General features: G+C 41.7%; 1 protein-coding gene across 3 annotated transcripts in view; it reads left to right on the top strand.

Moving 5' to 3' along the window:
- Positions 1–27,893, top strand: part of ZNF804A (zinc finger protein 804A) — a 157,827-nt gene that overhangs the window by 112,995 nt on the left and 16,939 nt on the right. For all 3 annotated transcript variants that reach the window (XR_007632018.1, XM_050339548.1, XM_050339547.1), the window contains exon 3: positions 26,419–26,549. Coding sequence is in view for 2 of the 3 variants with exons in the window: in XM_050339548.1 (XP_050195505.1) it covers positions 26,419–26,549 (131 nt within the window). In the remaining variant the exon portion in view is untranslated. The remainder of the gene's footprint in view (positions 1–26,418; positions 26,550–27,893) is intronic.

The raw sequence follows: 27,893 nt of genomic DNA, 5'->3' as shown, positions 1-27,893 counted from the left end.
CATACCATCTAAGCCATGGGAGGGTTTATCAGAGAAAATGTTCCTAACAGCTCTTGTACCTCAATTCTATTGTAGGAGATTATCTTTTTCTTTCTGTCAATTGAAAAGCACAGAAAATTCACAGGATTTAAACTGGAAGATTTATTATTATGTGGTTTTCCTCCTTTGGATTGGGGGGGCCTTGTGCTGTCAGGTGTTGGTTGTGGTTTGATTTGTTGTGTCTTACAGCTCTGAACACCCACTTTGAGACAGTGTGAGGTCCTTCTGAGCAGCCCAGAAAGAAAGCATAGGAGTAGGGCAAAACTAATTTTAGTTCCTAGGGCCTGAAGGAGTTCAGTGTCTCAAGAGCTTCACTGCCTCTGTCAGTGCGTTCTTGTTGTCAGCTTTGACAATATGGTTTGGAGAGCAATAGCTGTAGCCTTTATGAAGTACTCCTGGAAAAGCAACTTGCAAGCAGTCAGTGGTAATAGACATAAATGAACTCTCTGCTTTGCTTTGAAAGCCTAGACTAAGAAAAAAGAAAAAAAAGAAAACCAAACCCAAATGCAGGTCTACTTAAAAACGTTCTCAATATAAGCTCAATACAGGGAGAAATGTAACAAAGGCAGAATTGCTGTTATTTAATATAGTAATGAGAGAATTACTATTAGATGATGGTGGTCGAAAATCTCGGAATGCAGATTTTAAGACCCACACCAGGACTTTAAAAGGGTCTCTGTGATTTTATTCAGCTTATCTTAAGTACCTGGAAGTGCACGAGGAGCTCTCTGAACTGCTGGGTGAAAAAAAAAACACCCCTGCCTGTGTTCCTCAAAATGCTGTGGGTTTGATAAATGTGGCTGAGCATTAAAGCCGAGGCTCGGAGTGACCTTCGTCTCGCAGCCGCTCAGGGCGGGTGGGTTGTGCTGCCTGGTGGGTGAAGAAGGCTGGGTCCCACAGCTCAGTCCCCTGCATCAGTCATTCCTCAAGAGGCTTCTGTCACTGCAGGAAGAAAGAGATGTAATTTCTGTTTGTGGAAGTCTTCCTCTTCGTCCCAGAACTTCTGATTAATCACCTAATATCACGGCAGCACACTCGAGCTTGGTGCTGCTTCATCTCCCAGGGGGACTTTTCCAAATATCAAACAGCAATAACAGTGATGGAAAATAAATAGCCCTAACGTATTTGCATCTACATATGAAAATGCAATCAATTAAGTAAATTATAAGTAGGAATTTTTCCCCACAGAATCAGAGGTCATTGCTCAAACTGTTTCTCCCTGGATGAAAATTATCTCTGTGCTCTGGAAATGTATTTAAGATTGTATGGAGGTAATAAGGGACAAATTATGCAGAAAGACTAAATAACTACTTGTCCCCTTTCCCTATTCCAGACACAGATTTATTCTGTGTTTTTCTCCTCTTCTTACATGTTGTTCTTCACAAAGTTTTTGAGAACAATGCCTAATAAGCTAGAGAAAGTCGATCTGTAGTCAGTCAGAAGTCCAAACTTAACTCATCTTTATGTGTTTGAATAAATATTTCATACCATGTGGGTGGAGAACAAGCAATTTGGAAGTGGAAAGGGTGTGGTTAGGCATAACAATAATATAAAAGCCCCGATATATAAAATATAATTTTCCTAAAGCTATACCTCCTGTGAGGTACAAAGTGGATAAGGAGCGGTATAGCACATTTGGGATGCCAGTATTCCCAGCAAACATAATTGGATGTTATCACTTGTTTGAGCCTGCAATTTAAAAACAAAGCAGTGAATCCTTGTAGCCATCATTACAGCTTTTTTGAAAGAAACCTCTCATTGTAGAGTTATTCCCTCTGAAAAAGAAAAACACCCATATCTTCTCCTTGGTTGGCACTTGCAAAGGGTGCACTGCGGTGCATCTGCAGCTCCTGGCACGGCCCAGGAGTTTGTATCTGTTTGAAGGGAAATAGCACATGTACTGGGAGAAAAATAAAGGCAAAGAAATTAACTGTTTGCTGGGAGCCAATGGTATTTTGTGCTGTATTTTTCAGGCCTGCTTTTTTCAGGCCGGGTTTCCCCCGGAGCTACTGGAATCAGACGAAGCCAGAGGCAACATGTTGTATGCAATCTTTGAAACACAGAAATAATGCTTCTCAAAAATAGTGCTGTCTTCTAGAGCAGTGTGTCTAGAGCTTTGGTGAAGTACAAGATAGAAACTGAAGAGTTTCAAGAATTTTATGAAGGTTTGCTTCATAAGCAAAACAAATGTGTTATATGGTGCCTCAGATTTTGGGGATGTTCTCTAAGAAGAGATCTCAGAAAGTGAGAGTATTAAAACTTATGTTTCTCGAGTTTTAAACATAGTTTTTAAACTCCAGTGGAAAAGCTGCAGCTGTTACCTGATAGGGTAATGGTAAAGGGGCTCTCAAGGAGAGGTGCAGAGCAGGACAGTGCTTGTTTCATGACACAAACCTGGTTTTGCTGGACACAAATCCGTGAGATGCAGAGGGTGAGGGCAGCTGCTCTCGGCTGGGTCCCATCCCCTTCCAGCAGTTGGCAGCCCCAGCACAGCTTGAAGCAGCCTGAAATGGCATTTTGCTGGACCTTGCTGCACCCTGAGCCCAGCCATGAGGGATGTGTGAGATGACAAAGGAGACAAGAAGGCCACGGTGAAAATTTATGGCCGTGACAATCCCTGAAAGTGATAAATCACTCCTTTAAGCACCGACTCTGCTGGTCTCGGATCAGGAAAGTGCCAGTATGGAAGCCTCAGTGCCAAGCCCAGGGGGCCTTGCATGGCTGAGGGGTGACAATTTCTGCAGGGAGAGTGAGGAAGGGCGGCAGGGTGCAGGTGCAATGCCAGCTGCTTCATCCCTCCTAGGGAGAGTGTGACCCCCACAGGTACCATTGGATGGAGCTTCTGGGACACAGGGATGCGTTTGCACTGTCATTTTTTTCCCCCATTCCTTGTGAGTGGAAATAATTCTTCACAATGCATTTCGGCATTTCTCTTTTTCTTCGTATTTTTCTCTTCTTTGTAGCTGACTGATCATTTTTAATTTGAGATAGTTGGGATTCGAGCAGCTGAATTTTCTGGAATGAAGAAATTTTATATTCCTTGTCTTACTTTAGCTTGAGTCTCAGGTTAGAAGAGAGCCACGTCTTGGTGTGTCCTCACGGGCAGGCAGTCTGAACTTGCCGAGTGTTAAGTGAACATAGATGTGGATTTAAACATTTTTGTTTGCATCGATTCTTATGTGGCCCTTTCTTACTGTTTTAATTGCTTTCCCAGAATGTATTTTGGCATGTCTTCCTATATTTCTTTTTCCCCTCAGGAAAACATACTCATCTTTGTAGCCTTTTTAAATATTAAGGGAACACAAACAAAGGTTCAGCTGTGCATTCATATTCATATGTGTGTTTGTAATGCACATAAAGGCACAAAGTGACCCCCTCCTCTCCAAAATACAGGCTGCTCTTATCACTGCTTGGGCTTGTCATTTTTTACCCATGGAGATTGTGTTATTTAATGGTCTGTTGTGGTTGGATTGGGGTTTCTTTGTTGGGGATTTTATTAGCGAAAAGCTTCCTTTTAAGTTGTAAGCACTTGTACAGGCAGTAATGCTAATCAGGGTCATCTGCAGGTCTATTAATTATAGCTCAGCACTGCTGGGAGCATAGGAGCAGAGCCTTGCAATAGACTTGACGCTTCCTTCCTCAACTCCTTTAAATAAAAAACCGACCCAACAAATCCCTCTGCTGCTGCTCTGCAGAGAAAGGCAGAATTCCCAGCATGGCAGGAGCACTCTGGGCTAGGAGGGAGGGACAATGGGCTGTGTTCAGTTCTGGGCCCCTCAGTTCAGGAAGGATATTGAGGTGCTGGAGCAGGTCCAGAGAAGAGCAACCAGGCTGGGGAAGGGACTGGAGCACAAGTCCTGTGAGGAGAGGCTGAGGGAGCTGGGGTTGTTTAGTCTGGTGAAGAGGAGGCTCAGGGGTGACCTCATCACTCTCTACAACTCCCTGACAGAAGGTTGCAGCCAGGTGGGGGTCGGTCTCTTCTCCCAGGCAATCAGCAATAGGACAAGAGGGCATGGGCTTAAGCTCTGCCAGGGAGGTTTAGGTTGGATATTAGAAAGAAGTTCTTTACAGAGAGAGTGATCAGGCATTGGAATGGCCTGCCCAGAGAAGTGGTGAATTCACCGTCCCTGGGGGTTTTTAAGATGAGGCTGGATGTGGCACTGAGTGCCATGATCTGGTAATCACAGTGGGGTTGGATCAAGGGTTGGGCTTGATGATCTCGAAGGTCTCTTCCAACCCAGTTAATTCTATGATTCTATGATTGTGTTAGGGCACAAAGCCACTTGGAATGTGTTTTCCTGGTCGGTTGGTCACGTGCCTGCAGTGGAAGGTTGCCAGTGGCACTCTTTGTTCCACTTTACAGAATGTATTTTAAAATTAAATAGATAAGGGTTTTGTTCTTTATGAATTTTTCAGCATATGTAGGGAGAACCTTCACACTCCTTCCTGGCTGAAAGAGAAAATTTATTTGTTTCCCTTCCAGTTTGTTATTTTACCTATGAATTTTACTCCCAGAAATTGTCTTCTTGAGGGGTATCAGTATAACAGAGTATTTAGGCACTTTTTAGCTCAAAACTTGCACTGACGGGTTAGATCAGGATATTTCTGAGTAAAATATTAATCCTGCAAAATCCAATTTCATTCCCAACAAACATTCTGTTTTCTCATTACCAAAAAAAAAAAAAAAAAAAGACATCTTGCTATGTTTCTACCTATTAACAATAGAAAAGATACTGCTGAACTTTTTCTGTTTTTCATGTCTGGGAAATTTGATTCTGTAACAATGTTTGATTAACTAATTGACTTTTTTTTTTTTTTTTAAAAGTGTTTTTAGAGCAAACACGATTACAGTGGAGAAGTAGATACTATTTCTGTTCTACTATGCTGCAAACAGTCTATTAGCACGAGATATACCTCTCCTTGTAATCAGTTGAGAAGCTTACACCAATAAGCTTTGTCAGTTAGAAACTTATTGTATTTGATTAACTAATTGACTTTTTTTTTTTTTTTTAAAAGTGTTTTTAGAGCAAACACGATTACAGTGGAGAAGTAGATACCATTTCTGTTCTACTAATAGCTGCAAACAGGGTATTAGCCCTGGTTCCATGAGGAGCCTCTCCTTTAAGCAGGAGAAGCCTTACCCAGCTTAAACTTCCTCAGTTTAGAAACTTAGTATTTACCATCAGTTCTTTATTTTCTTTCTGGTTTTGAATTATTGTAGCCTTCCAGTTTCTGTCCTTCTCAATATCCAGAGCAGGGAACCTGATAAATCACTGATGTTAAATTTCCATGCAAAAAAAAAAAAAAAAAAAAAAAATTACCATTTTTTTCAACCACACATTGCTCATTTATTACTATTTTCACAATCTAGATTGAGCACAGTACTAAAGTGAGGGGGGAAAAAAATAACAGGACCAACACATAGAGGGAGGGAGGGAGGAGTAAGGGACAGGAGGAATCACAGTTTGCTCCATACATCCTGCATGTTTTCCTCCCTGGCATGCCTTTCTACTGCTCAGGGGTTCACTTTTTAATTTAAAACTCAACTCCCTTGTTGCAGTTCAAGTTTGTCTTTTTAAATCAGTTCATGACACTTCCTACACCAAAATTAGCTGAACTTGAGACTAATTTTAAATTTGTTTTACCATATCAGCATCTATCAGGTTTTTGCTGTTTGGACAACACAGTTGCAAAAGAAAATACTTTTTTTCCATTCAGCCCTGTGATAAGAATGGATACAATAATCAGGACTTGAAGATAGGAAAAAAATAGCAGGTTTTAGTCCATAATTCCTGAGGCATTGTGCATATTGTAATGCATCTTCTGACATACAGTGATTTGAGAGGAGCAGAGTTTTAAAAACTTGTGTTATACAGGCTTGGAGATCAGATGGTGGTTTACCCATCACTTGCTCTGTTGTATCAGGCTATAGATTAGCTGAGCAATTACCTGCAAGAAAAATATTACTTCTTACTTTCATTCATGCTTCAACAGAGCCAGTCTCCTCCCAAAGTTAATTTAAGGATCACTATTGCTGCAAAGTTCAAACCAGTCAACAGAATACCTTTCCTGCAGCTTTCAGGAATTCCAAATGCAGTTCCATTTCTGTCCTGAAAGTAATGAAGCAGATTGTAGATTAACTGTAAGCAATGAATAATATGAGAAGCATTTTGTTACTCCATGGTTTTGAGCTGTCAGTGATTACAGAGAAAGTGAAGGAAAAATTAATACATTACTAGTAATATATTAAGTTCTGACCTCTCAAGGTGAATAACTTCTTACAACATAATCTAATTTGCTAACAATTAAGTGGTGCACGTGAGTGGTTAGTCCTGCAAATAGTTTCTTATTTGCTACCAAAAAAATAGTTTCAGGATACTTTTTTTCCCCCTGGGAGCTCTGTTAGAATTATACTTTATGCCCTGCAGTTTGTGCACACTGGTTTACTTGTGAGAGTTCATTCTTCACTGGAAAGAGCTGCGCAACCTTTTCAGTGCAAACCCCGGTGAGTCTCAGGGTAATTATTGCAAAATCAATGCTCCATTCAACTCAGGAAAAGCCTGTTCTTTTATTAGTGGTAGCTCTGACCTGTTGATGAAACGCAGCGTTGCAATCAGCAGCACCTTTTGTGAGGAGGTGTGACAAGACAAACAAACTTCGTGGGAGTGCGAGTGGGTTTCCCACAAGCGGTACCCCCTGCTCGTTCTGCGCTCTGTGGGCAGCAGGACCTCTCTGGAGCCAGAGGTGAACTCCTCACAGTCCACGCCAGGAAAGGCTGTAAGCCTTGGGCAGACACCAGTGCTGGGGTTTCTTTAGGCAGAAACAAGAATTGCTCTCGTTCTGGATGCTTTAATTGCAGCTTACACATGAATGTCTTCAAGTTCCTAAACCTCTCTAGGAGTGAGGTTGTGTGTTCAGTGGAGGCAAAACTGTGAGCTTGGGCTTTTCTTCTCCTTTTCCACATACAGGCAATGCAGTCTTGGCTACAGTCTCTGCTGCTTGGCTCTTGTTTCAGTTTGGTTTTTTTAATTAGTGCTACAACTACAGCTGTACAATGAAGGGTATGAGCAGCTCCCAAATTTAAGCTTTCCCCACCCTAACAATGCAAAGGAATGTAATAAGGAAGACATAAAGAAGGGCTCTGGGAGCGTTTGAAAGGACAGATGAGAGGAGCAGGAATGGGTCTGTTTGACCTCTGCTGGCAGACAGGCAGTAGCCCTCATTTTTGAGAACATTTCGAGAGTCAGTGAAAAGGAAAGCCAGAAATGTGCCCCTGCCTTCAGTCCTGTTTGTATTTTGGATCTGCTGAGCCTTTTCCTGCATCTAAAGGATACAAACACTGTTATTCCTGTCACACCTCCTAGTTTCTCACTGTGCTTTCACCATGCCTGTTCCTCACATCATTGTGACAAACCTGAATGATTCTGTAAAGGACCTCCCAGTTTCTCCCAAAGTCTCCATGTGTGGCAGAAGAGTAGTGGTTCAGCATCACACAGCTGAAAGTGCTGATGTCTTTTGACTGAATGATGGTTTGGTTTTTTTTTTTAAGACATTCAATCTACAGAAGACAATATAAATGCAAGCACTTGAATTGTCTGCTCCAGCAACATGTTGTATCTTTTCTTGAATTAGACCCAGAGAGAGACTTGTGGTATACTGTAATGTAAATTATAAATTATATTAATTCAAGTTCATTCATGATTATTGTGACTAATGCCTGGCATTTCTGATATGACTTACTGCTGTTGTCTTGGTGTGCAGTCTTGGTATACATAATGATAACAAGAGAAGATAAAAGTAAGCCCTGCACCTGGACCCTACATTCCCTTTTCTAACATTCAACAAAATTAGGAAAAAAAGATTAACCTTTTCTTAATGCTGATTTTTTAAAATTTATTTTAAACTCCTTTTTTTTTTTTTTTATTTTTTAAATAGCTGTTAAGTGCTTGCTTGTGCTGGCATCTGTATGGCACATCTGGTACAGGATCTCATTGTGTTACATGATTTATAGCTACAGAGAGAGACATATCTGCTTACAAACTGGTTGTAGTGAGAGCTGGGAACAAAACAAGAGACTCCCAGCAGCAGCAGGGAAGAGAAGGGTTCTGACAGTACCAGAGGTTAGGGATCATTATTGGAGACTCCCTCAAGGATCAGGTCTCCTTCTCAGCTCTCTTCATCTTCCTCCCTTTCTGTTACTGTTGTGCCTCTCCTGGCTGCTGCAGAGGCACACAGGTTACAGTAAGAGTTGCAAGAGCAGGGCACTCCTTCAAGGATGTTTAATGTTATCAGTAGTGTTTGTCTCATGGACAAAAGGTGTGGTATGAGACATTCCTCCCACTGGGTATGATAAAAGAAAATGGAAGGCTCTATTGCTGTGAAGAGGAACTCAAAAACAGGGCAAATTAGAAAAATAAAATGAGCAAATGAAGCATTAAAATGATGCTCATCAAACTGACCCTTAGTTGTTTTCATTCTCTTTTGCTAAGGAAGCATTAAGCTTAACAGGAATGGTTCTTTCTTCTGTTTTGTGAGGCAGAGGCTGCTGCCACCTCTCCTCCTCTCTCATCCCTCTTAACAGTCCCACTTCTCTGCCCCAGCAGGAGACTTTTCTTCTGTGCCATCTCAAGACTCATTTCTCGCTTAATGAACCCTTCGTTTTTCCTTTGTTTGGATGCGAGTACAAGGCAGGCTGCTGATGTGCTTTGCTTCATTTTCTTCCCTCATTTCTACCCGTGGTTACATGATTTGCATTTCTGAGGAATACCCAATTAGTACAGTTTTCCTGGCATCAGCCTGCTATATATAATGCTGGTTAGAAATTATGGATTGTATAATGAGAAATATATGTATCAAATATCATCTAAGTTAAATAATTATAGTCTACCTGTGAGTGTTATGTGAGTCCTAACCTGTCTGACGTCTGCTTTGCCTTCAGAGGCTGTAACCTTGCCATGGAGCACTTGATATTTGCTTGGCACAGCTGAAGCTCTAGTCTGAGTTACTTCTTTGTGGCCAACACTGCCAGCATCTTCAGGTGGCCAGACCCAATATACCTGAGTTCAGCTCGGGAAGAGCAAAGAAGTTTTCTGAAGGACAGGTGAAATCGCTGGGGGATTAACAGCTAAAAAAAGTACTCCACGGGGAATATTTACAAGGAGATTTTTGTGTTCAGATGTTCAGAAGTAGGTCAAGCCAGCAGCAGATGTCCATACACCCCATGCCAAAATTGCTGCGAGGCGTGTGCTGTAACCAAGCCTATTTTAGGATCCTTTTTCTTTTTGTCTAAACTCAAAAAAGAAAAAAAAAAAAAATCAGAGTGAGGAGGAGTGACTGTCCAAGCAAACTCTCATCTTACATCTGAGCAACAGGATTTGCAATGATGGGAGCTGGGCAACCTTGAAATATGGTAGGTGTTGTGTAACCTCAGTTCTGCTGATGAGGTGGGGGGTTACTTCACTTAAATGATGGTAGGTAATGTCTCAGATGATAGCGAGTCTTTTGCAAATGGCTCTGCGGGTGGCGGATTTTCTTTTCAAGTGCTGTTTGGGTATTTTGCTTTGGCTCTGCACACCTGCCTGGCTGTGAACAAAGGGAAGCTGGAGTAGCTAATGATTCATCTCTCTGCCTCCTTTAACAGGAAGCTCAACGAGGCAAAAATAGTATGGTATCATTTTCCTTAAGCAATAGTGAGAAGAAAAGATTGTGTATTCATAAAGTGCTGGCTTTGGAAGCTTCTTACTGCGTCAGCGAAGGGAAAGTGTAAAATTCCAGGTTTGTGTTCCTGTTTGAGTACAGCTTCTCTGGCTGCTCACCGTATTTTGGGGATCCACCACTGCAAAAGGGCTTCTGTGCCTTCCCATAGGGGTATGCACAGAGGGGATGGGCTCCTCTGCAAATGCATCAAGTTACTGCCTGATGTGGAGATATCTGATCTGCAATTTATTGCTGAGAAGGCAGCTGAGAATAACAGGGTTCAGGCAGTGTTCCTATCTTATCTTTCCTTGGTCCACTGCAGAGGGTAGGTATTCTGCAGGTCAAGCAAACCCAGTTCTTTTTCGATGTTTTGTTGTTGGGGTTTTTTTTTCAAGTGGAAGTAATGGACAATTTCCGAGCTTGGTGTGAGCCTCACGCAAGTTAAGTTGATGACTCTGCTTGCTGTGCAAGGTCTGAATTTGATGGGGAGTCAGAGCAGAGGGAAACAAGGGCAGCCAGTGAGGTCAGGGAGGGAGCAGTCCCTGCCTGCCCTAATTTTTATAGAGGAGAGAGCTTGCCTGTCCAAGGGAAGCAGCTCTGGGGTGTGGGAGGCTGTTTGGCTCTACAGCAACAGCTGCCCTGAGTAGGTGCCTGTCACTCCACAGGCAGGGATTGTGTGTGGCTGGAGGATGTAAGGAAGTGGTGTGGAGGATGTAAGGAAGTGGTGTGGTGTGTCCTCCTGAGTGCTTCACTTCACGCTCTCATTCATACGTGTGCAGTTCTGAAAATAAAAAAAATTGAATAAACCCCACAGAGCTTATAATAAAAGTCTAAAATATTAGTCATTTCTGGGAGCACAGATGATTTCTGTGGGGTAAACTGCCTGGTATACTGCTAAGGGAAATATTTTGTTGTACATTTGCAACTGCTGTCATTGACAGTAAAATTGCTTGAAATATAAAATAATGTTGGTGTGTTGCCTACCATGACAGAAACTGTAAGAGGTTTTGACCTTTAGTACGCTTTAATGGGTGCTCTACAGAGGAACTGACACTTCCATTTATTAATTTGTAATTGTCCAAAATAAATCCTTCTTTTCCCCTCCCGACAGATTGAAGCCTAGGATATGTTAATTGTGCTGGCTTGTCTCCAGGCCTGACACCTTGACAGCTCTTGTCAGCTTTTAAAAGTTATTCCCTTATGAAAACTGTACTAGTTATTCTCCCATAATGGCCTTGCCACTCATCTCTTCTATGTTTTTTAATTCTGACATCAAAGTTTACGCTTAGCTTTGACCCCCTGACAGGAGAACATTCTCTAATGACTAGCAGTAGGTCAGCACTCCCTGTTTTGGAGGAATGCAAAAAAAAAAAGTTAAATCCAGCATTTTGGTTAGCAAGTGTTTACCTGGGAGTCTTGCTTTACTGAGGCTCAGTTATTTGCTCTTCATTAAAGAAACGAGATTGTACAGTAAACTGATTTACTGCTAGCTGTACCACCCAGTGCTCTCATCTCATCAGATCTCACACTGTGCAGGACTGGAGCATCTCATAATTTCTAAAAAAAGACCTCTAATTAACATTTATGTGCTACAGAACATGATGGTACTTCAACGGTTGGCAGTTTCTCCTTCGAGTCAGCATTGGAGCAATATAATTGTGTAGCTGGAGTTGCTACCTTAGAGATATAAAACCAAGGCCTTGACCACCATGATAATTGAAGTTCCCAGGCTGCTTTCTTAGGAGCAAGGGTAGTTACTTGCAGTTGTACACTGGCCAAAACTCATGTGCACTGTCACACATCTGCCACTGTCTAAGCCAAGGGAGGTTGTGTTCCACTGCTGAGCAACGTGGTGCAGGTGGAATCCTCAAGCCCAGCGCCTGGAAGAGGATACGAGAGCCATTGTAAGCCTTTAGAATTGATGATTATTAGAATTATGAGGTTCTGGCTAAGTAAAAATACTATTCCCTGTGCTTGAGTACTTGAGCCACCAGAAATCACTGGTTTCTGCGTTTAGGTTACCTTGTCAGCAGATGAACAGCACTAATCAGATCACATTGAAGAGAACTCAAGGTTAAAGGAGTTGCTTTTGCTTCCACTTGCTCAGAGTGTGGTAGCAAAATATTATTTGTGAGAGCCTGATGTGTTGTGGTGTAGGCTTTTGTTGTGGTTTTGTTTTTTCCTGATGACTACTCTGACATGCCCTAGAATTTCAGTTTTTCTCCCTCTGGCCTGGCAGATGGTGGACTTACAGTATTGTAGGGAACACATGGTAACTTGGAGAGGCCAATAAATTGTTCCTCTTCAGGCTCTTGACTCTGAAGGAAAATAACCTCTGTTAGGATGGTGTAATTAATGGTTTCATTATGTTCAGGGTCTTCAAAAGTGAAAGGCAAAACTATGAAAGCTGGTAGTAATCAGAGCTTCACTTTCGTGTTCCAGTTGGACTGAGCCTGGAAAACCAACCTGCCACCTCTGTCTCCCCAGAGTGCCTAGACTTGAGACTAGAAAGACCAGTTCTTACAAAATATGACGGTCAGCCCTGGTTTTCCCATTACCTGTAGGATTAAGAGTGAGAAAACTGAAAGATTTTTCCGTCATAAACCCAGTTCAGAGGACCATTGTGACAGAGCAGAAACAGCTGAGGAACTGTACAAGATGGGAGGGATCACCCACTTTAAATACGAGTGGGCATTGAAAGTAACATTCCTGAGTCTTTCCTAAATTTTATGCCCCACTGGCCGTTTGTTTGCTGCTGGAGAATAGAGTTAGACTCTTCTTTAGCGTGTCACTGGCTGGAGAATTCCTCCAGGCTGGAAGTGGGAGAGGCGATGGCAGTAAGCAGGAATCTGGACGCAGATTGCAGATGTGCTGCGTGCAGGACGCCAGCTGGTGTCTTGAGGGTCAGTAGGAATTTCAAACAGAATGATTTATTGTTAGTGGTACCGCCCCAGGCAGAAGTGAGAGTTCACAGCATCAAAGTGATGCGTGCTCCTTGTAGGCACATGAGATTGGTTCCACAACATCTGTTCAGAGAAGAAAGCAAGTCAAAGCTCTGCTCTTGTATCTGCTTGGAAGGGTGTGAGGCTGCTACCTGTGATTGGAGCAGACCCTTTATTGCCTGTGGGAAAGTGCCAGGTCTGGTGTCAGCAGTGAGAGGTACTGGGGTCTTGCATTGCCTAAATGTGCATGTGTTTGATGAATAGACCCACCTTGTGCTCGTGTCAGGTGCAGCTGTTTGTGCGCGGTGTCTCAGGGTTGAATTTCTGGTGGGAAGCCAAGGATCCAAATTTAGGTTTTCGGGGACTTTGTTCTTACCCTTCATCTTCACTGACTGAATGAATGCTTGAAGATTTAAGACCGCAAAATACTGGTATTTTAATATATGATGTAATTTAAATGATGCACAATTACCCAAGCAGTCCTTATATTTTTTATGGGTATAAAGGATGGTTTTCCTTCACAAAGGGATTTTTCACCCACTACCTGATTACCCTTCTTAAATTTTGGAGAGAACATAAGTGCTGAAACCCAAGAGTAAGATACAGGTTCACGGCATAGCCACATTTAGTTTATGGGGTGAAGTGCTATACGTTAATAAGATTTGATGACAATAGTAAACAGTATATAACTTATAACCAACTTATTAGAACTCAGTAGGTATTACTTTAGTTCCATCTTCAGTGATCTTCTAGCAAGTTATTTCTTTTAATACAAGTTGCTCTAATTTGGGCAGTGGGATCAAGAAAGAGCTTTAGATGTCTGCCAGCAGCTCACTTAGGCACCTGATTCTTCAAAATTTGGGAAGCCCCTACCGAGTCCAGGTGCAGGTTTTGCTGCACAAACCAAGCTCTGGTGCTGCCTTTGCTGAAGGGCGAAATGGGAAATGGTCCTAAAATAAACCCCATGTTTGTCTGCTGCTCCATCTGAAGAAATATTTTGAGTGATGAAACCAAACTATTCTCCTGCCCTATGCTGGGAATGGTCTGTGACTTTGCTGATCTCTGTGCCTCTGTTCAGATAGGACAACATGAAATGGGCCATGTGGATTGTAGCCCGTTCTGAGTACTCTGAAATCAGTAAATCAGATCAAGTATTGGTCCTGTGTGATGTTTTCTTCGGAGCTGCTTCACACTGATCTGATTTCACAGGCAGAGTTTGAGGGACAGGCTATTTTGTTTTGCATCTGGGGCCATACAATAAATGTGAGTCAGAGCCAGAAATGGGTCACCTGATTGTCTTTGTTTGAAGCCTATGTGTAACTGGAAGACATTTTAGTGTGTAAATGTTTGTGTTAGAGGCAAGACTCCAAGTTTTGTTCAGAAACTTTCTAAGCTTTGGAACTTGACAATTTTTCTAAGCCTTTTTGAGTCTTCCTGTGACTATGCAGTTGCCATCCTGCACAAGCAGACACAAAATGGTTTTGGGGGATGACAGTTTGATGTGAATTTGAGACTTTCATAAAAGATGAGTCACTTTGATGCCATTAAGAGAGAGAATTCCAACAATAAATCCAAGATGTATGGAGAGAGAAAAGTGTCGCCTGTGTAAAGTGGTGTTCTTCTAACCTTCTAAAGTGGTGTTCTTCTGAGCATCACCTGTGGCAATTTTGCAGAATATGGCTGAGGATGTTGCAGGGAAAAACAGGTGTCTTATGAGGTTGGTTGTTTTTTTTTTTTTTCCAATCCCAGCCCTGAGGGTACTGCAGCATTCTAGTAAGAAATCCTGGAGCAGGAATGTGTGAACCTTAAGTCAGAAGTAAGATTTTGAGACCAACCTGCTTTAAGGGATGTTGTGAAGACTGAGAGTAGGTATCTGAAACGTCTGTGTTTCCATGGGAGATAACTTGTGGAGAAAACAGCCAAATTTTTGGTAGGATAGAAGGAAGTGTCATCATTTGCCTCTCTATTTTTATAGCTATGCATAGGAAAAGAAGTATATCAAAGAAATTTGAACCTAAATTTGTGGAAAAGATTTTCCTCTGGTTTTCTTTTTTTTTTTTTTTTTTCCCCCATTAAAAATGCCCACAAGGTTTTGTAGAAAGCAAAAGATTTGTTCAGACAAAAATAAAAACCCAACTACTTTGATGAATCAGAATCAGGTAACAGACTGATCACTCACGGAGTTCTCCTGCCAAATTAAACATCAACAAAGATACCTGTTTCCGTTCAATAGTGTAAATCTTGTGCAGAAGTAGAGAATCTGGTCTGCAAATACTTATTAGCTGTTGAGAGCTGCAGCAGTGCTTATGTGGTGCTTGAGGTAGAGGGGTTTGTTTACAGGGCTGGGAATTCTGAGAATAAGATTCTTTGGGGCTTTTTTCCTGGTCTTTGTAAGAAGAGCAGGCAAGGGTTTCAGAGCTCTCATCACCAGTTCTTAGTTCCTGAGTACTTTTGTTTGTTTCTTTGAGTTTGCTGTGAAGAGAGTAAAGCACTTCTTAAACTTTTGCAAACATACAGTTACCTTGACCTTGAGATGATAAAGCTTCTACTCGTGTTTTCCATTTTCTGTGGCAATGCTTTATCCAAAAATGCCTTCACATGGAGTGTAGACATTTTAAATCAGTCTTCTGCTGAGATACACAGAAGGTCCGCTTACTTAATTGCCCCTGTTATTTACGTGCCAGATAGATAGCTTTTTTATGGGCTGCTTTTATTTCTTTTTATCAAAGCCAGAGCTTATAGCAGTCCAGGTTTCAGAGTTCAGTGCTGTAGGTGGTGCTCTGAGCTGTGTTCCTTGTGCAATGCTCACCTCTACTGAACCTCTGTCACGAGAGTGGATGTACTCCTATCCTTGCTGTTGTTATCAGAAAGAAAAGGTAAAACAGCATAATGTCAGTGTTCTTTAGGAACTGCTTTCTGCCTTTGAGAATGTGGACTGAGATTTGGGTACATTTCTGTTCCATAATGAGCTTTACATTATTAGTTAATTATTGTTTTTCTTAATTTCCCGGTGATTCTTAATCAAGGGCAAATTATCTCCTGATAGGTTCGTGTCTGACTGAGGTAAAGGAGTGATGCCATAAATTGCTTCTGGGTTATATTGAAACAGAAAGCTGGACCTGCTGTACCCACCATCAGCTGTGTTGTGTGTTCAGCCAGTCCTCGAGACCGGGGTACCCGGCCAAGCACCGCCTGTGCTTGAGGGACTTGAGGGAAAGAAACACACCCCAAGTGCAAAGTCAAGGATTTGCTGTTGGTTTAGCTTGAACTGAAGTCCTAACAGGCTACTGAAAGATTTATTATTAATGGGCCAGTTATAATGGCCTAATGGCACTTACAGTCCAGATTATCTAATTATAAGAGCTGATTCCTGATAGCAATGCTGGTATGATAAGCTGTCTGGTGTCTGATTATTTGTTGGTGTTAAAAGAATTCTGAAGAAGAAAAGGGAGGTGTCATTACAAGTTGTCAGCACCACGAGTTTTTCATGTGGAGGGGTATGTTGGTGGTGGTTTCCTCCACCTTTCTGCCAGGCAGAAGGTGAAGTTAATGCCAACAGTGTCCTTTTCCTCACTCTGAGGTCTACTTGGGGACATTTTTATGTGTTTACCAGCACAAATATGTGCTCTGCTTATTTGCCTTTTCTTCAGTGGTTCACAATATTGTAGTCAAGGAGTCTGTGTGCACTGCAGTAAAGGTTGGCCTAAGGATAACAAAGATTTTGTCTGTGCCAGTTAGCTGTGGCTGTGAGATACGTGTCAAAACCTGCAAAGGCTGACTCTTGTCTCAATTTTCATTGGTCAAATTTGTGCTCTTCGAAGCAGCTTGTCATGGTCCTGGGATAATCACTGGCAAGGACCAGATCCTGCTGATGAGAAGCAATTTGCGAGCAGAGGCTTTGAACGGCTCAGTGACCCAATATAAAACTGGTACGAGGAACGGATTTTGATTTAACTCTGACATAAAGAACTAAAATAAAGAGCTTGCTTTGGGGAAATTCATGTATCTCCTTTAGCCAGTCATAGCCATTAGTGTATCCTTCAAGGGTTATGGGAAATAACCTTTAGAGGACCTGACTGTAAATATTAGTTCCTCATTTGAAGTCACTGTGCTCGTTGTAGAGATTAGAAAGATTTGGTAGGTTCATTTCAGTCTCCATGGCAGTCTTTCCCAAAATGTCAGTGACCAAACAGACTGAAATCAAAAAATATAGACTTACAATGTCTGCTTGCAATTTTTAATTTTTTGGCAGAAAGGGTATTGTGTCTTCCTTCAGTAAGGAAGGAGGAAGAATCAGAATAGCAGCAGGAGCCTACAGAGAGTTTCAGTGTTGGACATCCAGAGAATCATCTTGACCACAGTGAAAAGCTGGTAAATGACAGTGGTAGGTGTTGGAGTTGTTGGGTGGAGTCTCAAAGAACTCAAAGAACATACCTAGTACATTTCATGCAGAAAACAGAAAAGAATCTCCAAAATGAGCAAAAAATCCCAGCTTTAACATCGGAGCCATCCAATGTTTGTCTGTACTGCCCATTTTGTGGCCTCATCGTCTCCCACTGGAAAGCCCTTCTAAAGGGAAATCAGTTTTTCCTCCCCAAAGGAGTTGTAGAGGGGACCTTTCTGTGAGAGTTTCTGGTGAGGAAGTGGTTGCTCCTGAGAAGTGGTTTATGGGATACCCATGCTACAAAACCAGGAATTTTTCTGTTAGCTTAGAGCTTTCTGGACAGACTTGAGACGAGATGCATGGGAACCTATAATTGGCCAGAAAATAAAGCACAAATCACCACTTCTCATTCAGTGACTGGTGGTCACTTGAAAATATCAGGAGGCAGGGCCAAAATCAATATTTTGGTTGCAGCAGAACAGTCAAGCTTGTAAATATTGTATATGCGGTGCTCAGGAAGATTATTCTGGATGTGTAAACTTCATTCCTGGAGTGAAAGGAATAGTGGTGGACAGTGCTGTGGGACCAGGGAATGACACGTGATGCCTGAAACAATCCATGGTGGGTCGTCCCTCCAGAGCAGTGAAGAGGAGCTGTGGCAGCTGAGGGCAGCCCCACGCTTCCAACCACTTGGGTCTTTCCAAAGGGGTGGAGTTAAGCCCTTTTCTCTAACAGTGCTGGGAATGGCCATTTCTTGATGGGATTTAAAACACTGCATGTGGTTTTGGGTTTTTTAATCATAATCCTAAATGGTGCAGGAGTGGGTATAAAGGTGAAGTGATCCTTAAAGAAGCAGTGTGTGCCAACCTTGCCTTTAATCTTTGTGACTGAAGGAGCTTTCTTAGGTGTTACTGAAAACTTTCATGGTGAATTTGAAACCTCTTCTCTCCCTGAGCTCACCAAGGGTTTCTCCACTGACTTTAAGAAAAGTAGAATTATTAAATAAATTCCTTTAAACTAGAGATTAGCAAATGTAACCACTTTCCAGGTTTAGAAGCCTGTGTCAGCTTCATGTTCCTGTCATTATCTGGTAAAGTTAATTTATTGGTGAGGTGCTAATTCTGTATTTCTGCGTTGTTTCCTTTGGTGTTGTCCTTAATATTTATGGGGTATTCAGCTGATTTTTGCTGAAGCTAACAAAAAATACCCTACAGCTTGCAATGAGAGCAGGCTGTTACACACGTGGCCAGCAGCTATCACAGTGAAATATTCAGCGTGCAGCACTCAGCACTTCTGCAGGCTTAAAACAATGTTTTTGCACAATGGCAACAGTGCCACTGTGACACAGCTATCTTAAAACAAAAGCAACAAAAGTCTTAATTTATGCTCCACAAGCTGTTATTTGTCAAAGTCCTGGAGCCCTGTTCATCCGTGCTATCTGAATCCTGCAGCAGGGGATGCTGGAGAGGGGCAGAAATGCACAGGCACCAGGATGGCATCAAATGAGGTGTGAGGAGAGCATTAATCATCACATAATGAAGTATGTGTTTGTTCCTGGCAGATAACTTCTGAAGGAAAAGCTTTAAAAGGAATAGAAAGCTAAGAAATTTCTTCGTCCTTCTACTGCTCCAGCGTGAATCCTTTGCAGTTACATGCTCGAGAGTAATTAGTAAGATATTCATCAAAGATAACTAGCTTTCATGAATTCTTACAGCTGCAAGTGTGCAAAATATTTAATGTTCTGATTGTCCTCGTGATTTTGAAAACAATGCTTTTGTTAGGTTTTGGTTTTCGTTTTAAGCTCAAGTTGAATTTATTACCCCTCCATGAACTTATACAGGAAAATCTAACTAAACTCATGACACTTTACAAGATGGTTCATAAACAAGTATTTAGTCTCAAAAACTAATTGTGTGTCATGAAAAATAATCTCAGCTTTTATATTACCAAAAAGGAAAATACCCATGTGAATTTTCAGTTGTGTGACATAATACATGTAACTAATATATATTGGTGGGTTCTAAATGTAAAAGCTGGCTCAACAGCTCTTTTTTGCAGACTCTACAGCAAACTGTACTGCTGAGTATTGTTCAAGTGTCCTCATGAGCAAGTTACAGTTGTTTGTGAAGATTTGCATCGTAACAATTCATTTAAACTTAATAAAAAAATCTTCCAAATCGTGAAGAATCTCATCTTCTCATCACCTGCCTCCCTTTGGGCCCATGATGGGCAGGCAAAGCAATCCCAGCCTTCCTTTGCTCTTAATTAAACCCCACTTTCTTCCCAGGCTGGAGTGATGCTCATGACAGTGCTAGAAAAAGAGCAGTTTCACTGCTACCGAATCCTCCTATTCAGCAATTTTCTGGGCTCCCAGGACTTGCTATTTTAAAATCCTGCATATATCTGTGTGTTATTAAAAGACCATCAGGAGGGTATGGCTGCAATTTGTGGTAGAAATAGGAGTGGGAAAGGATTATTCACAGCCTGCATGTTCCTTGTCATCTGGAGGGTTTAATATCTCCTCATATACAATGTGGTTCTGTTGCTAATTTGTGGAGCTCTTGGCATTTAAGAAAAGGTTTAAATTTGGCAGCTTAAAAGTGCAGCTATAGGCAGAGGTAGTCAGAAACAGCTCATGACTTGCAACAGACTGAAAGTTATTGATGAGCCAGCAATAGATCCATGTTATTTATTAAAGGCCTCTCACAAATAAAGTGAGTGGCTGGTGTGGTAACTCGCAGCAAGAGAGAGAAATCTTAAAACAAAGGTTGGAAGGAGTCACCAGCTTCTCACTGGCCAAGACAAAGTAAAATGTTTATTTTCTTATTCAGTTCTTGAGTTTCTGCAGGGCTGGAGATTCCCCAGCCCTCTCTTGGTGACGTGTTCTGGTGCCATATCACCCCTGCAGGAGGCTTTCCCTGACACTAGTCAGCAACTCCCCATCAAGTGGTAGTAGGCTGCCGTTAAAATTACCCCCCTGTGACTCTTCTCTTCCAGGAACACGTTATAGCAATTAATTCTACAGTGGCAGCATAAAAAAAGCAAGAAAGTCTATTAATTTCTTCCTTAGCCTACTTGTTTGAGTGCTTGAAATGCTAATTTCATTGAGAAATGTTAACATTTCTCCTTTCTGAGGAAGTAACTTGTCTTGCCTAACTTCTGCTAGGGAAGGCCTGTAGCACTAACAGGGTAAGTTCTTCTGCTATTACAATATCTTTTTCTTGAAGCTTTAATTTTTTTCTATAATCTTTACAAGGAGAGAATTACTTACTTTTTTTTTTAATAATACAAAAGATACTATCATGAGAAGTAGGTAGAATTGCAGACTTGTGTGAAGTGGAGGGATCTCCATCTGCAGAACTGTAAAATATATACATGCCCACCAAACCACCAAAGGCAGAAGGAACATTTTACATCTTGGTGAGCAATGTTTTCTGCTTTAAATGGCGTGTTTCAGTCCCCCTTTGAGCATTTACAGGTGTTACAGGAGCTGTGATCTGTTCAGTTATTATTTATAATTGATTAAGCTTCTTGTGAGAGATACTAATCTGGTTTGGTGTGACAAGTGCTTATCTAATGAGTGTGTTGTCGCTGTGTTTGTCATACCATAATTCACATAAAGAAGCAATAAACCATCTCAGCTAGCAGGGAGTATATCTACAGCAGTCATGCAGTATCCAGACACAGGGGAATATGCACAGCTTCTGGAATAATCCCTGGCAGCTAAGAAATACTCATCACAAGCAAAAAAATTGCTTTATTTAAAAACATGATTTATGTCATATACAGATTTAGAGGGAAGAAATATTTAATTTGTCTTACATAAATCCAAAGGCTAATTTTGTGCCATTTCCCTGACAGCACTGAACTACCAAGCCCTGTTGCCCGTGTTTAGTTAATTAGCAAACTTTTGAAGGGCAGGAAGGAGCTGTGGTGGACTTGCAGCTCCTTTCAGGGTGCAAATGAAGTTAGAGAAGGCATAGGAGGTGGGGAAGCTCCTCCTGGCCTTGGGACACACGTGTAGGACTGAATATCCCATGTCTTCATGGTCCCAGCCTGTCACTGGCAGGGCAGGTGAAGCAGGAGCAGGTTTGTGCCTTGCTCTGCTCTGGCAGGTTGGTCACCAAACTCAGCAGCTTTGAGTATCTCATAGTTAGGCAGCAAGAAAAGGAAGTTTTATTTTGGGGAGTTATCTTCGAGAGCTAACAGTCACATAAATTAATGATTTAGTGACTACTGGGAATACAGTCATTTTTCCTGATGAAATAAAAAGACAATAAAGCAGCAAAATTTGATGTCATGGCTGTTAAATTCTGTAATTTTATACTTCCATCGATCAGAAAATGAATTTATGGCCTCTGTATTTTCGGCATTGTAAAAGTCTGCGTAATTTAATTGTTAATCTAAGGTCAAAAGTGAATTAACATAATAATATCTGAACTGCACTGCTCTGAAATCCCCTGATAGGCATCTTTCTGACTCCTGCTCTTATAAAACTGTTCCCATTAGTTCTTGACCCTATTAAAGTTGTTCCTAGATAAGCTTTGCAAGGGTAGTGTGTGAGAGCCTCTTTGCATAAGCAGTCCTTAGACGATGCCATTGTGATGGGGGGTGGCTGGTTTTTGTGTGAAATACTAAGCCTGTATCAATCCTGGTGCTTGTTACGATTTCCCCCTCGTTTTCACAGACTTTGTTAGGAATTTTACTGCTTTTCTTCAGAGTCCATTCCAATAACATTAAATTATACATTCATAGATAGAAAATTATTTGAGGCTGGGTTCCCCCCCCCCCCATAGTATTCATAATATTTGGGTATATTTCACTATTCAGCCTTGATGTGCTTTTGGTGTCCTGGGTATATTTATTAATTAATGTCTTCTCTGTGTTTTGAAAGCCCATTAGTTTTAAGTACTATTGTTACCAGTGCTTAAATCTTGAGTTATTAAAAAAAAAAAGCCAAAGCCAACAACCACTTTGCAAGGTGGCAAAAGGCTTGTAATGGTGATGTAAGAAGAGCGTTTAATGTCATAATGTGTCTTTATTTTTGAGAGGCTTTGATCCAGGGAGGTTTTTCAGGCACCTGGCCCTGGCAGCAGGAGCTGGGCTTGTGGTTCCTATATTACAAAATACAAGGGAGAATTAGGAAACTCCTTGAAAAGCACTGCTGAAATGAACTCTCTAATGTGGTAAATGGGGAAATGAAGACAAAGGTGAAGTGACCAAAATAGGGTTCTGTTGGAATCCGCTTGGGAATCCTTTGGTTTTTCTGATGGTTATCTTCCACAGCAAGCCTGGGAATACCACAGCCATATGCCTCTGAGTGAAATGCAGCCACACCTGAGTTTGGACCTTCTGTGTCTGCCTCATGCATGGTTTCATCCATGCATAGGAGCCCATAAAATCTCCCCTTTCACCTGGGCTCGCAACCCTCAGCTCAGCATGACGCGCTGGCTGTGCAGTGGCTGAGTTTTTTAAAAGTAGGTGGAACAATTTCTGCTTCAGGCCTGGTGTCATGGTTAAGCTGGTTAAAATCATCCAGCTTCTGCCCCAGTGCAAGCAGCCCAGTTGCAGGATGGCTGTGCAAAGCTGGAGGATCAGGGTCAGGCTTCCCGTTGCTGCGAGCTGGGCAAAGTCACCTGCGGAACGATGGTGGCCTGTGCTCTGCACCTTCAAAGTGGCAACACAGGGTACCAGGATAATGATGAAGGCGTGTAGGTCTCCTGGAGAAATGTCATTTAATTATTCATTGTGAACTGTTTGTTGAACTCTGCTCGCCGGGCCTCACACGTTTTGAGCTGGTTTGTAAGCAGAGCAAAATACAGGAGCGAATCCAATACTGAGTGTCTTGCCTGCTAATTATTTGCTTACTGATCCATGGGAAAAAGCCAAACACAAGAGGCATTAAAGTAGGTATTGAAGTTATCATTAGAGAATAGCTCTGCCACGTGGAAAGGCAGAAAAAATGTTAAGAAAAAGACGTTTTGTAGCAATAAGTTACACCTCGTTTTTATTGCAGCTATTTACTTTGAACAACTTTTGGGGAGTCCTTCTGCAGCTCAGAATGCATGGACTAATGGTGTTTTATGTATAATTGGTTAGTATATTATTTCAGCTTGCATAATTCAAGTGAAACCAACAAATTGCAAATAAGGGCAGCATAAACGCAGTGCCAGCAATCCCCAGCATGACCAAGTGCAGTAAGGGAATGCAGGTGGGGATAGTTTATCAGATGGTTAAATAAAAACAAGTGGAAAATAACTTCAATATTATAAAAAATTAAAAAAAAAAAGGGGGGGTGGGAGGCATTTTCTCATTTAGGTGACCTTTTATTTATAGGAAATAGAATTTTGTTGAAACCTCAAACCAGCCTGCACCAGGTGCATGTTTTGTGGTTTAGAGCTAAGAGAAGTTCCACTCAGACTTATGCACTTGCAGAATAAAGTCCTTGGGAGTAAACAAGGCATACTCCTTGCAGATCGTTAAAACTCTCCATGAAAAAGATTGAGATATCACTTGTAAGGGGGGAAAAAAAAAAAAAGCAAACAAAGCACTTTGCTAAGTAGTTTATCTGCAAAAGGCCAGTTTTCCATACAGGAAAGGGTTAGTGTATCTGACAGGAGGTCTGACAGAAGGGGAGCTCTGGAACGAGCAGTTCTCCAGAAGAGGAGAGCAGGCAGTCTGACATGAAGGCTGTGCACACAAAACTCGTACCAGACTCCCCTGTCTTAACATTGACACCTACTTATAGCCACCCAAGGAGAACAGTTCAATTACACAAAAACTGTGAATGGTTCCCCCTACCAGATCTGGTACATCCTAAGCAGATAGCGACTGGTCTGGTCAGGGTGATGAAGGGGCTCAGATCGGTGGAATGATGCTCGCTTAGCAATGATAGCCAGGAAATGCATCTCCTCTGCCTCCAAGATCACATAAAATACCTTTGCCAACATCATGCCTATTCACTGTGAGCAAAGATTCTATTCACCCCCTGAAACAGAGGGCTGTGTTAACTTCAGCACTCCTGGGGGCGTGGAGTCCTGCTGAAAGTCAGCAAGGAGGACTAGAAGGGGTCAGAATCTGGTCAGAATCAAATCGCTCCTTATAATCGTCCCAGTAATTATAGAAAAGTACTGCTGCTGGGAGGTGATTATGGATTTGTATACACCTCAGCTGCTCCTTTTTAACCTTCTGAGAAAGCACTCTATTATCTTCCTTTTCTTCTCTTGCTTTATCACCTACGTCTTTCCTTAGGCATTGGAGGGGAAAAAAAAAAACCCTGAAAAATTATTGAGCTTCACAAAATGCAACGAAATCCTCTCTTTAAGTGCCAAGGGCTGGAGGTGGGGAGGGGAAGGAGCAAACTCCATCCCTTCTCTGATGTTCTGAGTACTCAGAAGTTGCCTATGAAACGAAGTACTTTGGGTTTCATAAGTGGCTAGAGGGAAGCAGGGTCAGTATCATGCTATCTTCAGGAAAACAGGAGTGCACAGTGGTAAGAAGTGTTCTACAAAGGCACTTCACATTTCAAGTGTTCTTTTCCTGGGGAAAAAAGTTATCATACATCTAGTTTTGAGTGTATTTATAGCCCTATAATGTGTTAGCAGAATAAAGGAAATTTTTGTAGCTCTATCTAGAAAACGCAAGTGGAGGAAGAAGTGATTACATTTCAGATTATTTCTCTCTATCAAGGGTATCCAGTTGTTTGGCAAATAATGCAAAAATGTTTAAAAAGAAAGTATTATTTGTTTTTTTCTTCAACTTTTCTTTCTCTGCACGTTTCTCTGTATTTATGTCTTACCATTAAATGGACTGCCAAGGTTGTGTTAGCGTCACCCAAAATGGCAAAGATTATTTCAGTGTGTAAATGAATCACAGAGTATCTCAAGTGGGATGGGACCCACAAGGATTATCGAGTCCAGCTCCCTCCCCCTTGCAGAACTACCTAAAATTAAACCATGTGACCAAGAGCATCATCCAGATTCTCCATCAGCTGTTGCCAGGCTTGCTGCTGTGACCATTTCACAGGGAGGTCTGTTCCAGGGACTGACCACCCTCTCAGTGAAGAAGTGAAGGATATTATGTGAGGGATATTCTTCTGTGAATAGGGAAAATAGAAGTTCACAGAAGGGGTGAAATGAAAAAATTGAGAAGGAACAGGAGAACAGTGCTGGTAGAGCTCTGCGAGCTCCAGTCTGTGTGTATTTATGGTGTGCCACCAGCAAGAGGAAAAGCTCTTGATGACCCTCAAACAGTTTGGAGCTACAGCTTTTACAGAGCAATGTGACCCCTGTCCATAGCCAGTCATTATCACTTGGACATTAAACAGGGGCAGGTTACTGGATCCTTCCCAGAATCACGAGATTACAGTCTCGTAAGGTGATGTCATCTGACTGTGAGCCACAGTTGGGACACACTGAGCACCAGCGGGGTTTGGGACCTATTGGCCCAAACATGACAGGAAGAATTAGGGAGGTCTCTGCATCTTGTCTCTTTGTGATATAAAGAAAATGATATTTCCTTTTCATATGGAGAATCAGAGCTGTGCACTTTCATTTCACTCCAAAGAAAAATGCTGGACATAAAATCAAATGAGATACTAGATTGAATCTTGGTATCTGCTCAACTGCTGTGTCAGACACCAGCACAAGCAGGAAACAGGAGCTTCTTCAAAGAGACAGTCTTCCCATTTCAAAATACAAGATTTCTCTGACCACTGCATCCCTCGGGGATCCCTGCTGGGACAAGACCCTTTAACGTCTTTAATAATGACCCAGGTGGCAGGACAGCACACTCTCAGGAGCTTTGCAGATGTTAGCTTGCTGATAACATGGCAGGGCAGGTCCAGAGGGACCTTGGTAGGCTGGAGAAAAGGGCTGACAGGGACATCCTACAGAGCAATTGTGACAAATGTGATGCCATCACCTCGGGCAGAAAAAAAATCAAGATTTAATGTAAACTGGGGGCTCAACAGGCTACAGAGCGGTTTTGCAGAAAAGTTCCTGATGCGGTCTCATTTTTTATTGATATCTCAAAAAGCAATTAAGCTGTGAGGGAGGTGTTAGGGAAAAGCCATGAGCAAAATTCTGGATGAGCATTGCCACGTCCTACTGAGGATGGACCACATCATCACGAAAGCTGCAGTAAAATTTCCCAGGTTATTTCCAACCTAGCTAACCTGTCTCTAGCATCTCTGTGTGATTTGATTACCCCCTCGAAATGCTTAAATTTATTGAATGGTTCACTTTGCTTAGGTTCAGAAATAATCCGTGCCATGAGCACCTACCAGCGAGTAGCTGTCAGTGTAGATGTTTCTCATCCCTGGGGTTTTTACGTGCATTTTATGACTGTTTCTTGCAGAGACTGAAGGAGCTGAAACACAGGGAGTTTGCACGGAATGTAGCATCTAAGTCACGAAAAGATGAAAGAAAACAGGAGAAAGCCCTTCAACGTTTGCACAAGCTGGCTGAGCTGAGGAAAGAGAGAACGTGGTAAGTACACAGCAGCTGAAACATAAAAAGTATTTTAAACTAAGCCCTCCACTGTTAGCTGGTGCCGTGGGATGCAGGGTATTGGAGTCCCTTGGCTGCAGCCCCACACACGTGTTTTTATGGCGTTTTGGAAGCTCTGTGTGTACAGTATTTGATTCACACTACATGCACAAATTGCTTTTTCAGCTGAGCACAAAATGACACATATTTTTGGTTTAAAAAAAAAAACCAAAAATACGTGTTTCATATATATTTCATAAAACCAGGCACAGTGGTTGAAAGCTGAGTGAACTAGGTCATGCATTTGCAGGGCTGACAGTACTTCATTGATGAGGTGAGGAACACAGTCTGTCTCTCTAGGATGTAACAGATCCCTGTGATTTAGTTTTCAAAACGCTTGCTGGGGAAAGCATCCAGAAATCTGGCTTTAAATTTCAGTAGCTGGATTCTGTATTTCCCCAGCTCAACAGAGTGTTTACCTCCCTCTGCAAAAGGGACTCCATGCTACTCATACATTTTACCATTGCATCTAAACATACTATAGAAATTAATATTGAGCTTGCTGTTTGTGACTGAATGCTCAAATAGGACACAGTTCTGACACAGATAAGCCACTGAAAATACATGTACTCATCACACTGTAATCTCTCTGGGGGGAAAAAGGATTAAAAAAGGTATTTCTTGCTCAGAAATAGTCTCCTTCTCCCTGGGTTGGATGGTGGGCAGCATGATGAAACAGTCTACCTGAGCAGGTGAATAGGATGTGACTGTTGTGAGGTCTATTTGAAACAAGCAACATGGCACATAATTTTTTAATCTTTTTATGATAACTCATATAGAGACTCTTCCTCCTCTGTCAGTATTTTAACTGTCCAAATTTAATACTTGAGTATATTAGGTATTATTCCCCCTAAATGTGCTCCAGAATCTGAATTTAGCATATTTCAGAAGAAAGAGGAAAGAACTTACTGTTTTCCTTTTTCCACACTAGTGAAGCACAGATTTTACAAGCTTTTATTGTTTCTGGACTTTTTAAAAAAATATCTTTTTTCTAGTTTCTGAAGGAGAGCTTCTATCTGAGCTTTATTTTTCCATCCAATAATTGCTGTTTGCTACCACTTTGCATCCTTAGAAGTGTGATAGAGACAGAAGATTTTCTTAGGCTGGTATTTTCTGGGTTGGTTTTGTCAAAGTCACCATTTTATTCTTTTAAAGGAATGCTTTGTGTGGAGTTTTTAATATATATTTTTAATTTATGAAGAACTGGGCAGGGCAGGAATTCTCATGAGGAATTCATCTCTTGTAAAACCCTTGCCTTAATTTCTAGACCCGTTAGGGTCGCTG

The sequence above is a fragment of the Myiozetetes cayanensis genome, unplaced genomic scaffold (genome assembly GCF_022539395.1).
Source record: "Myiozetetes cayanensis isolate MyiCay16 unplaced genomic scaffold, myiCay2020 scf9, whole genome shotgun sequence".
Taxonomy (NCBI): Eukaryota; Metazoa; Chordata; class Aves; order Passeriformes; family Tyrannidae; genus Myiozetetes; species Myiozetetes cayanensis.
The sequence above is the reverse complement of the archived record's forward strand: the minus strand, read 5'-3'. Positions and strand labels throughout refer to the sequence as shown.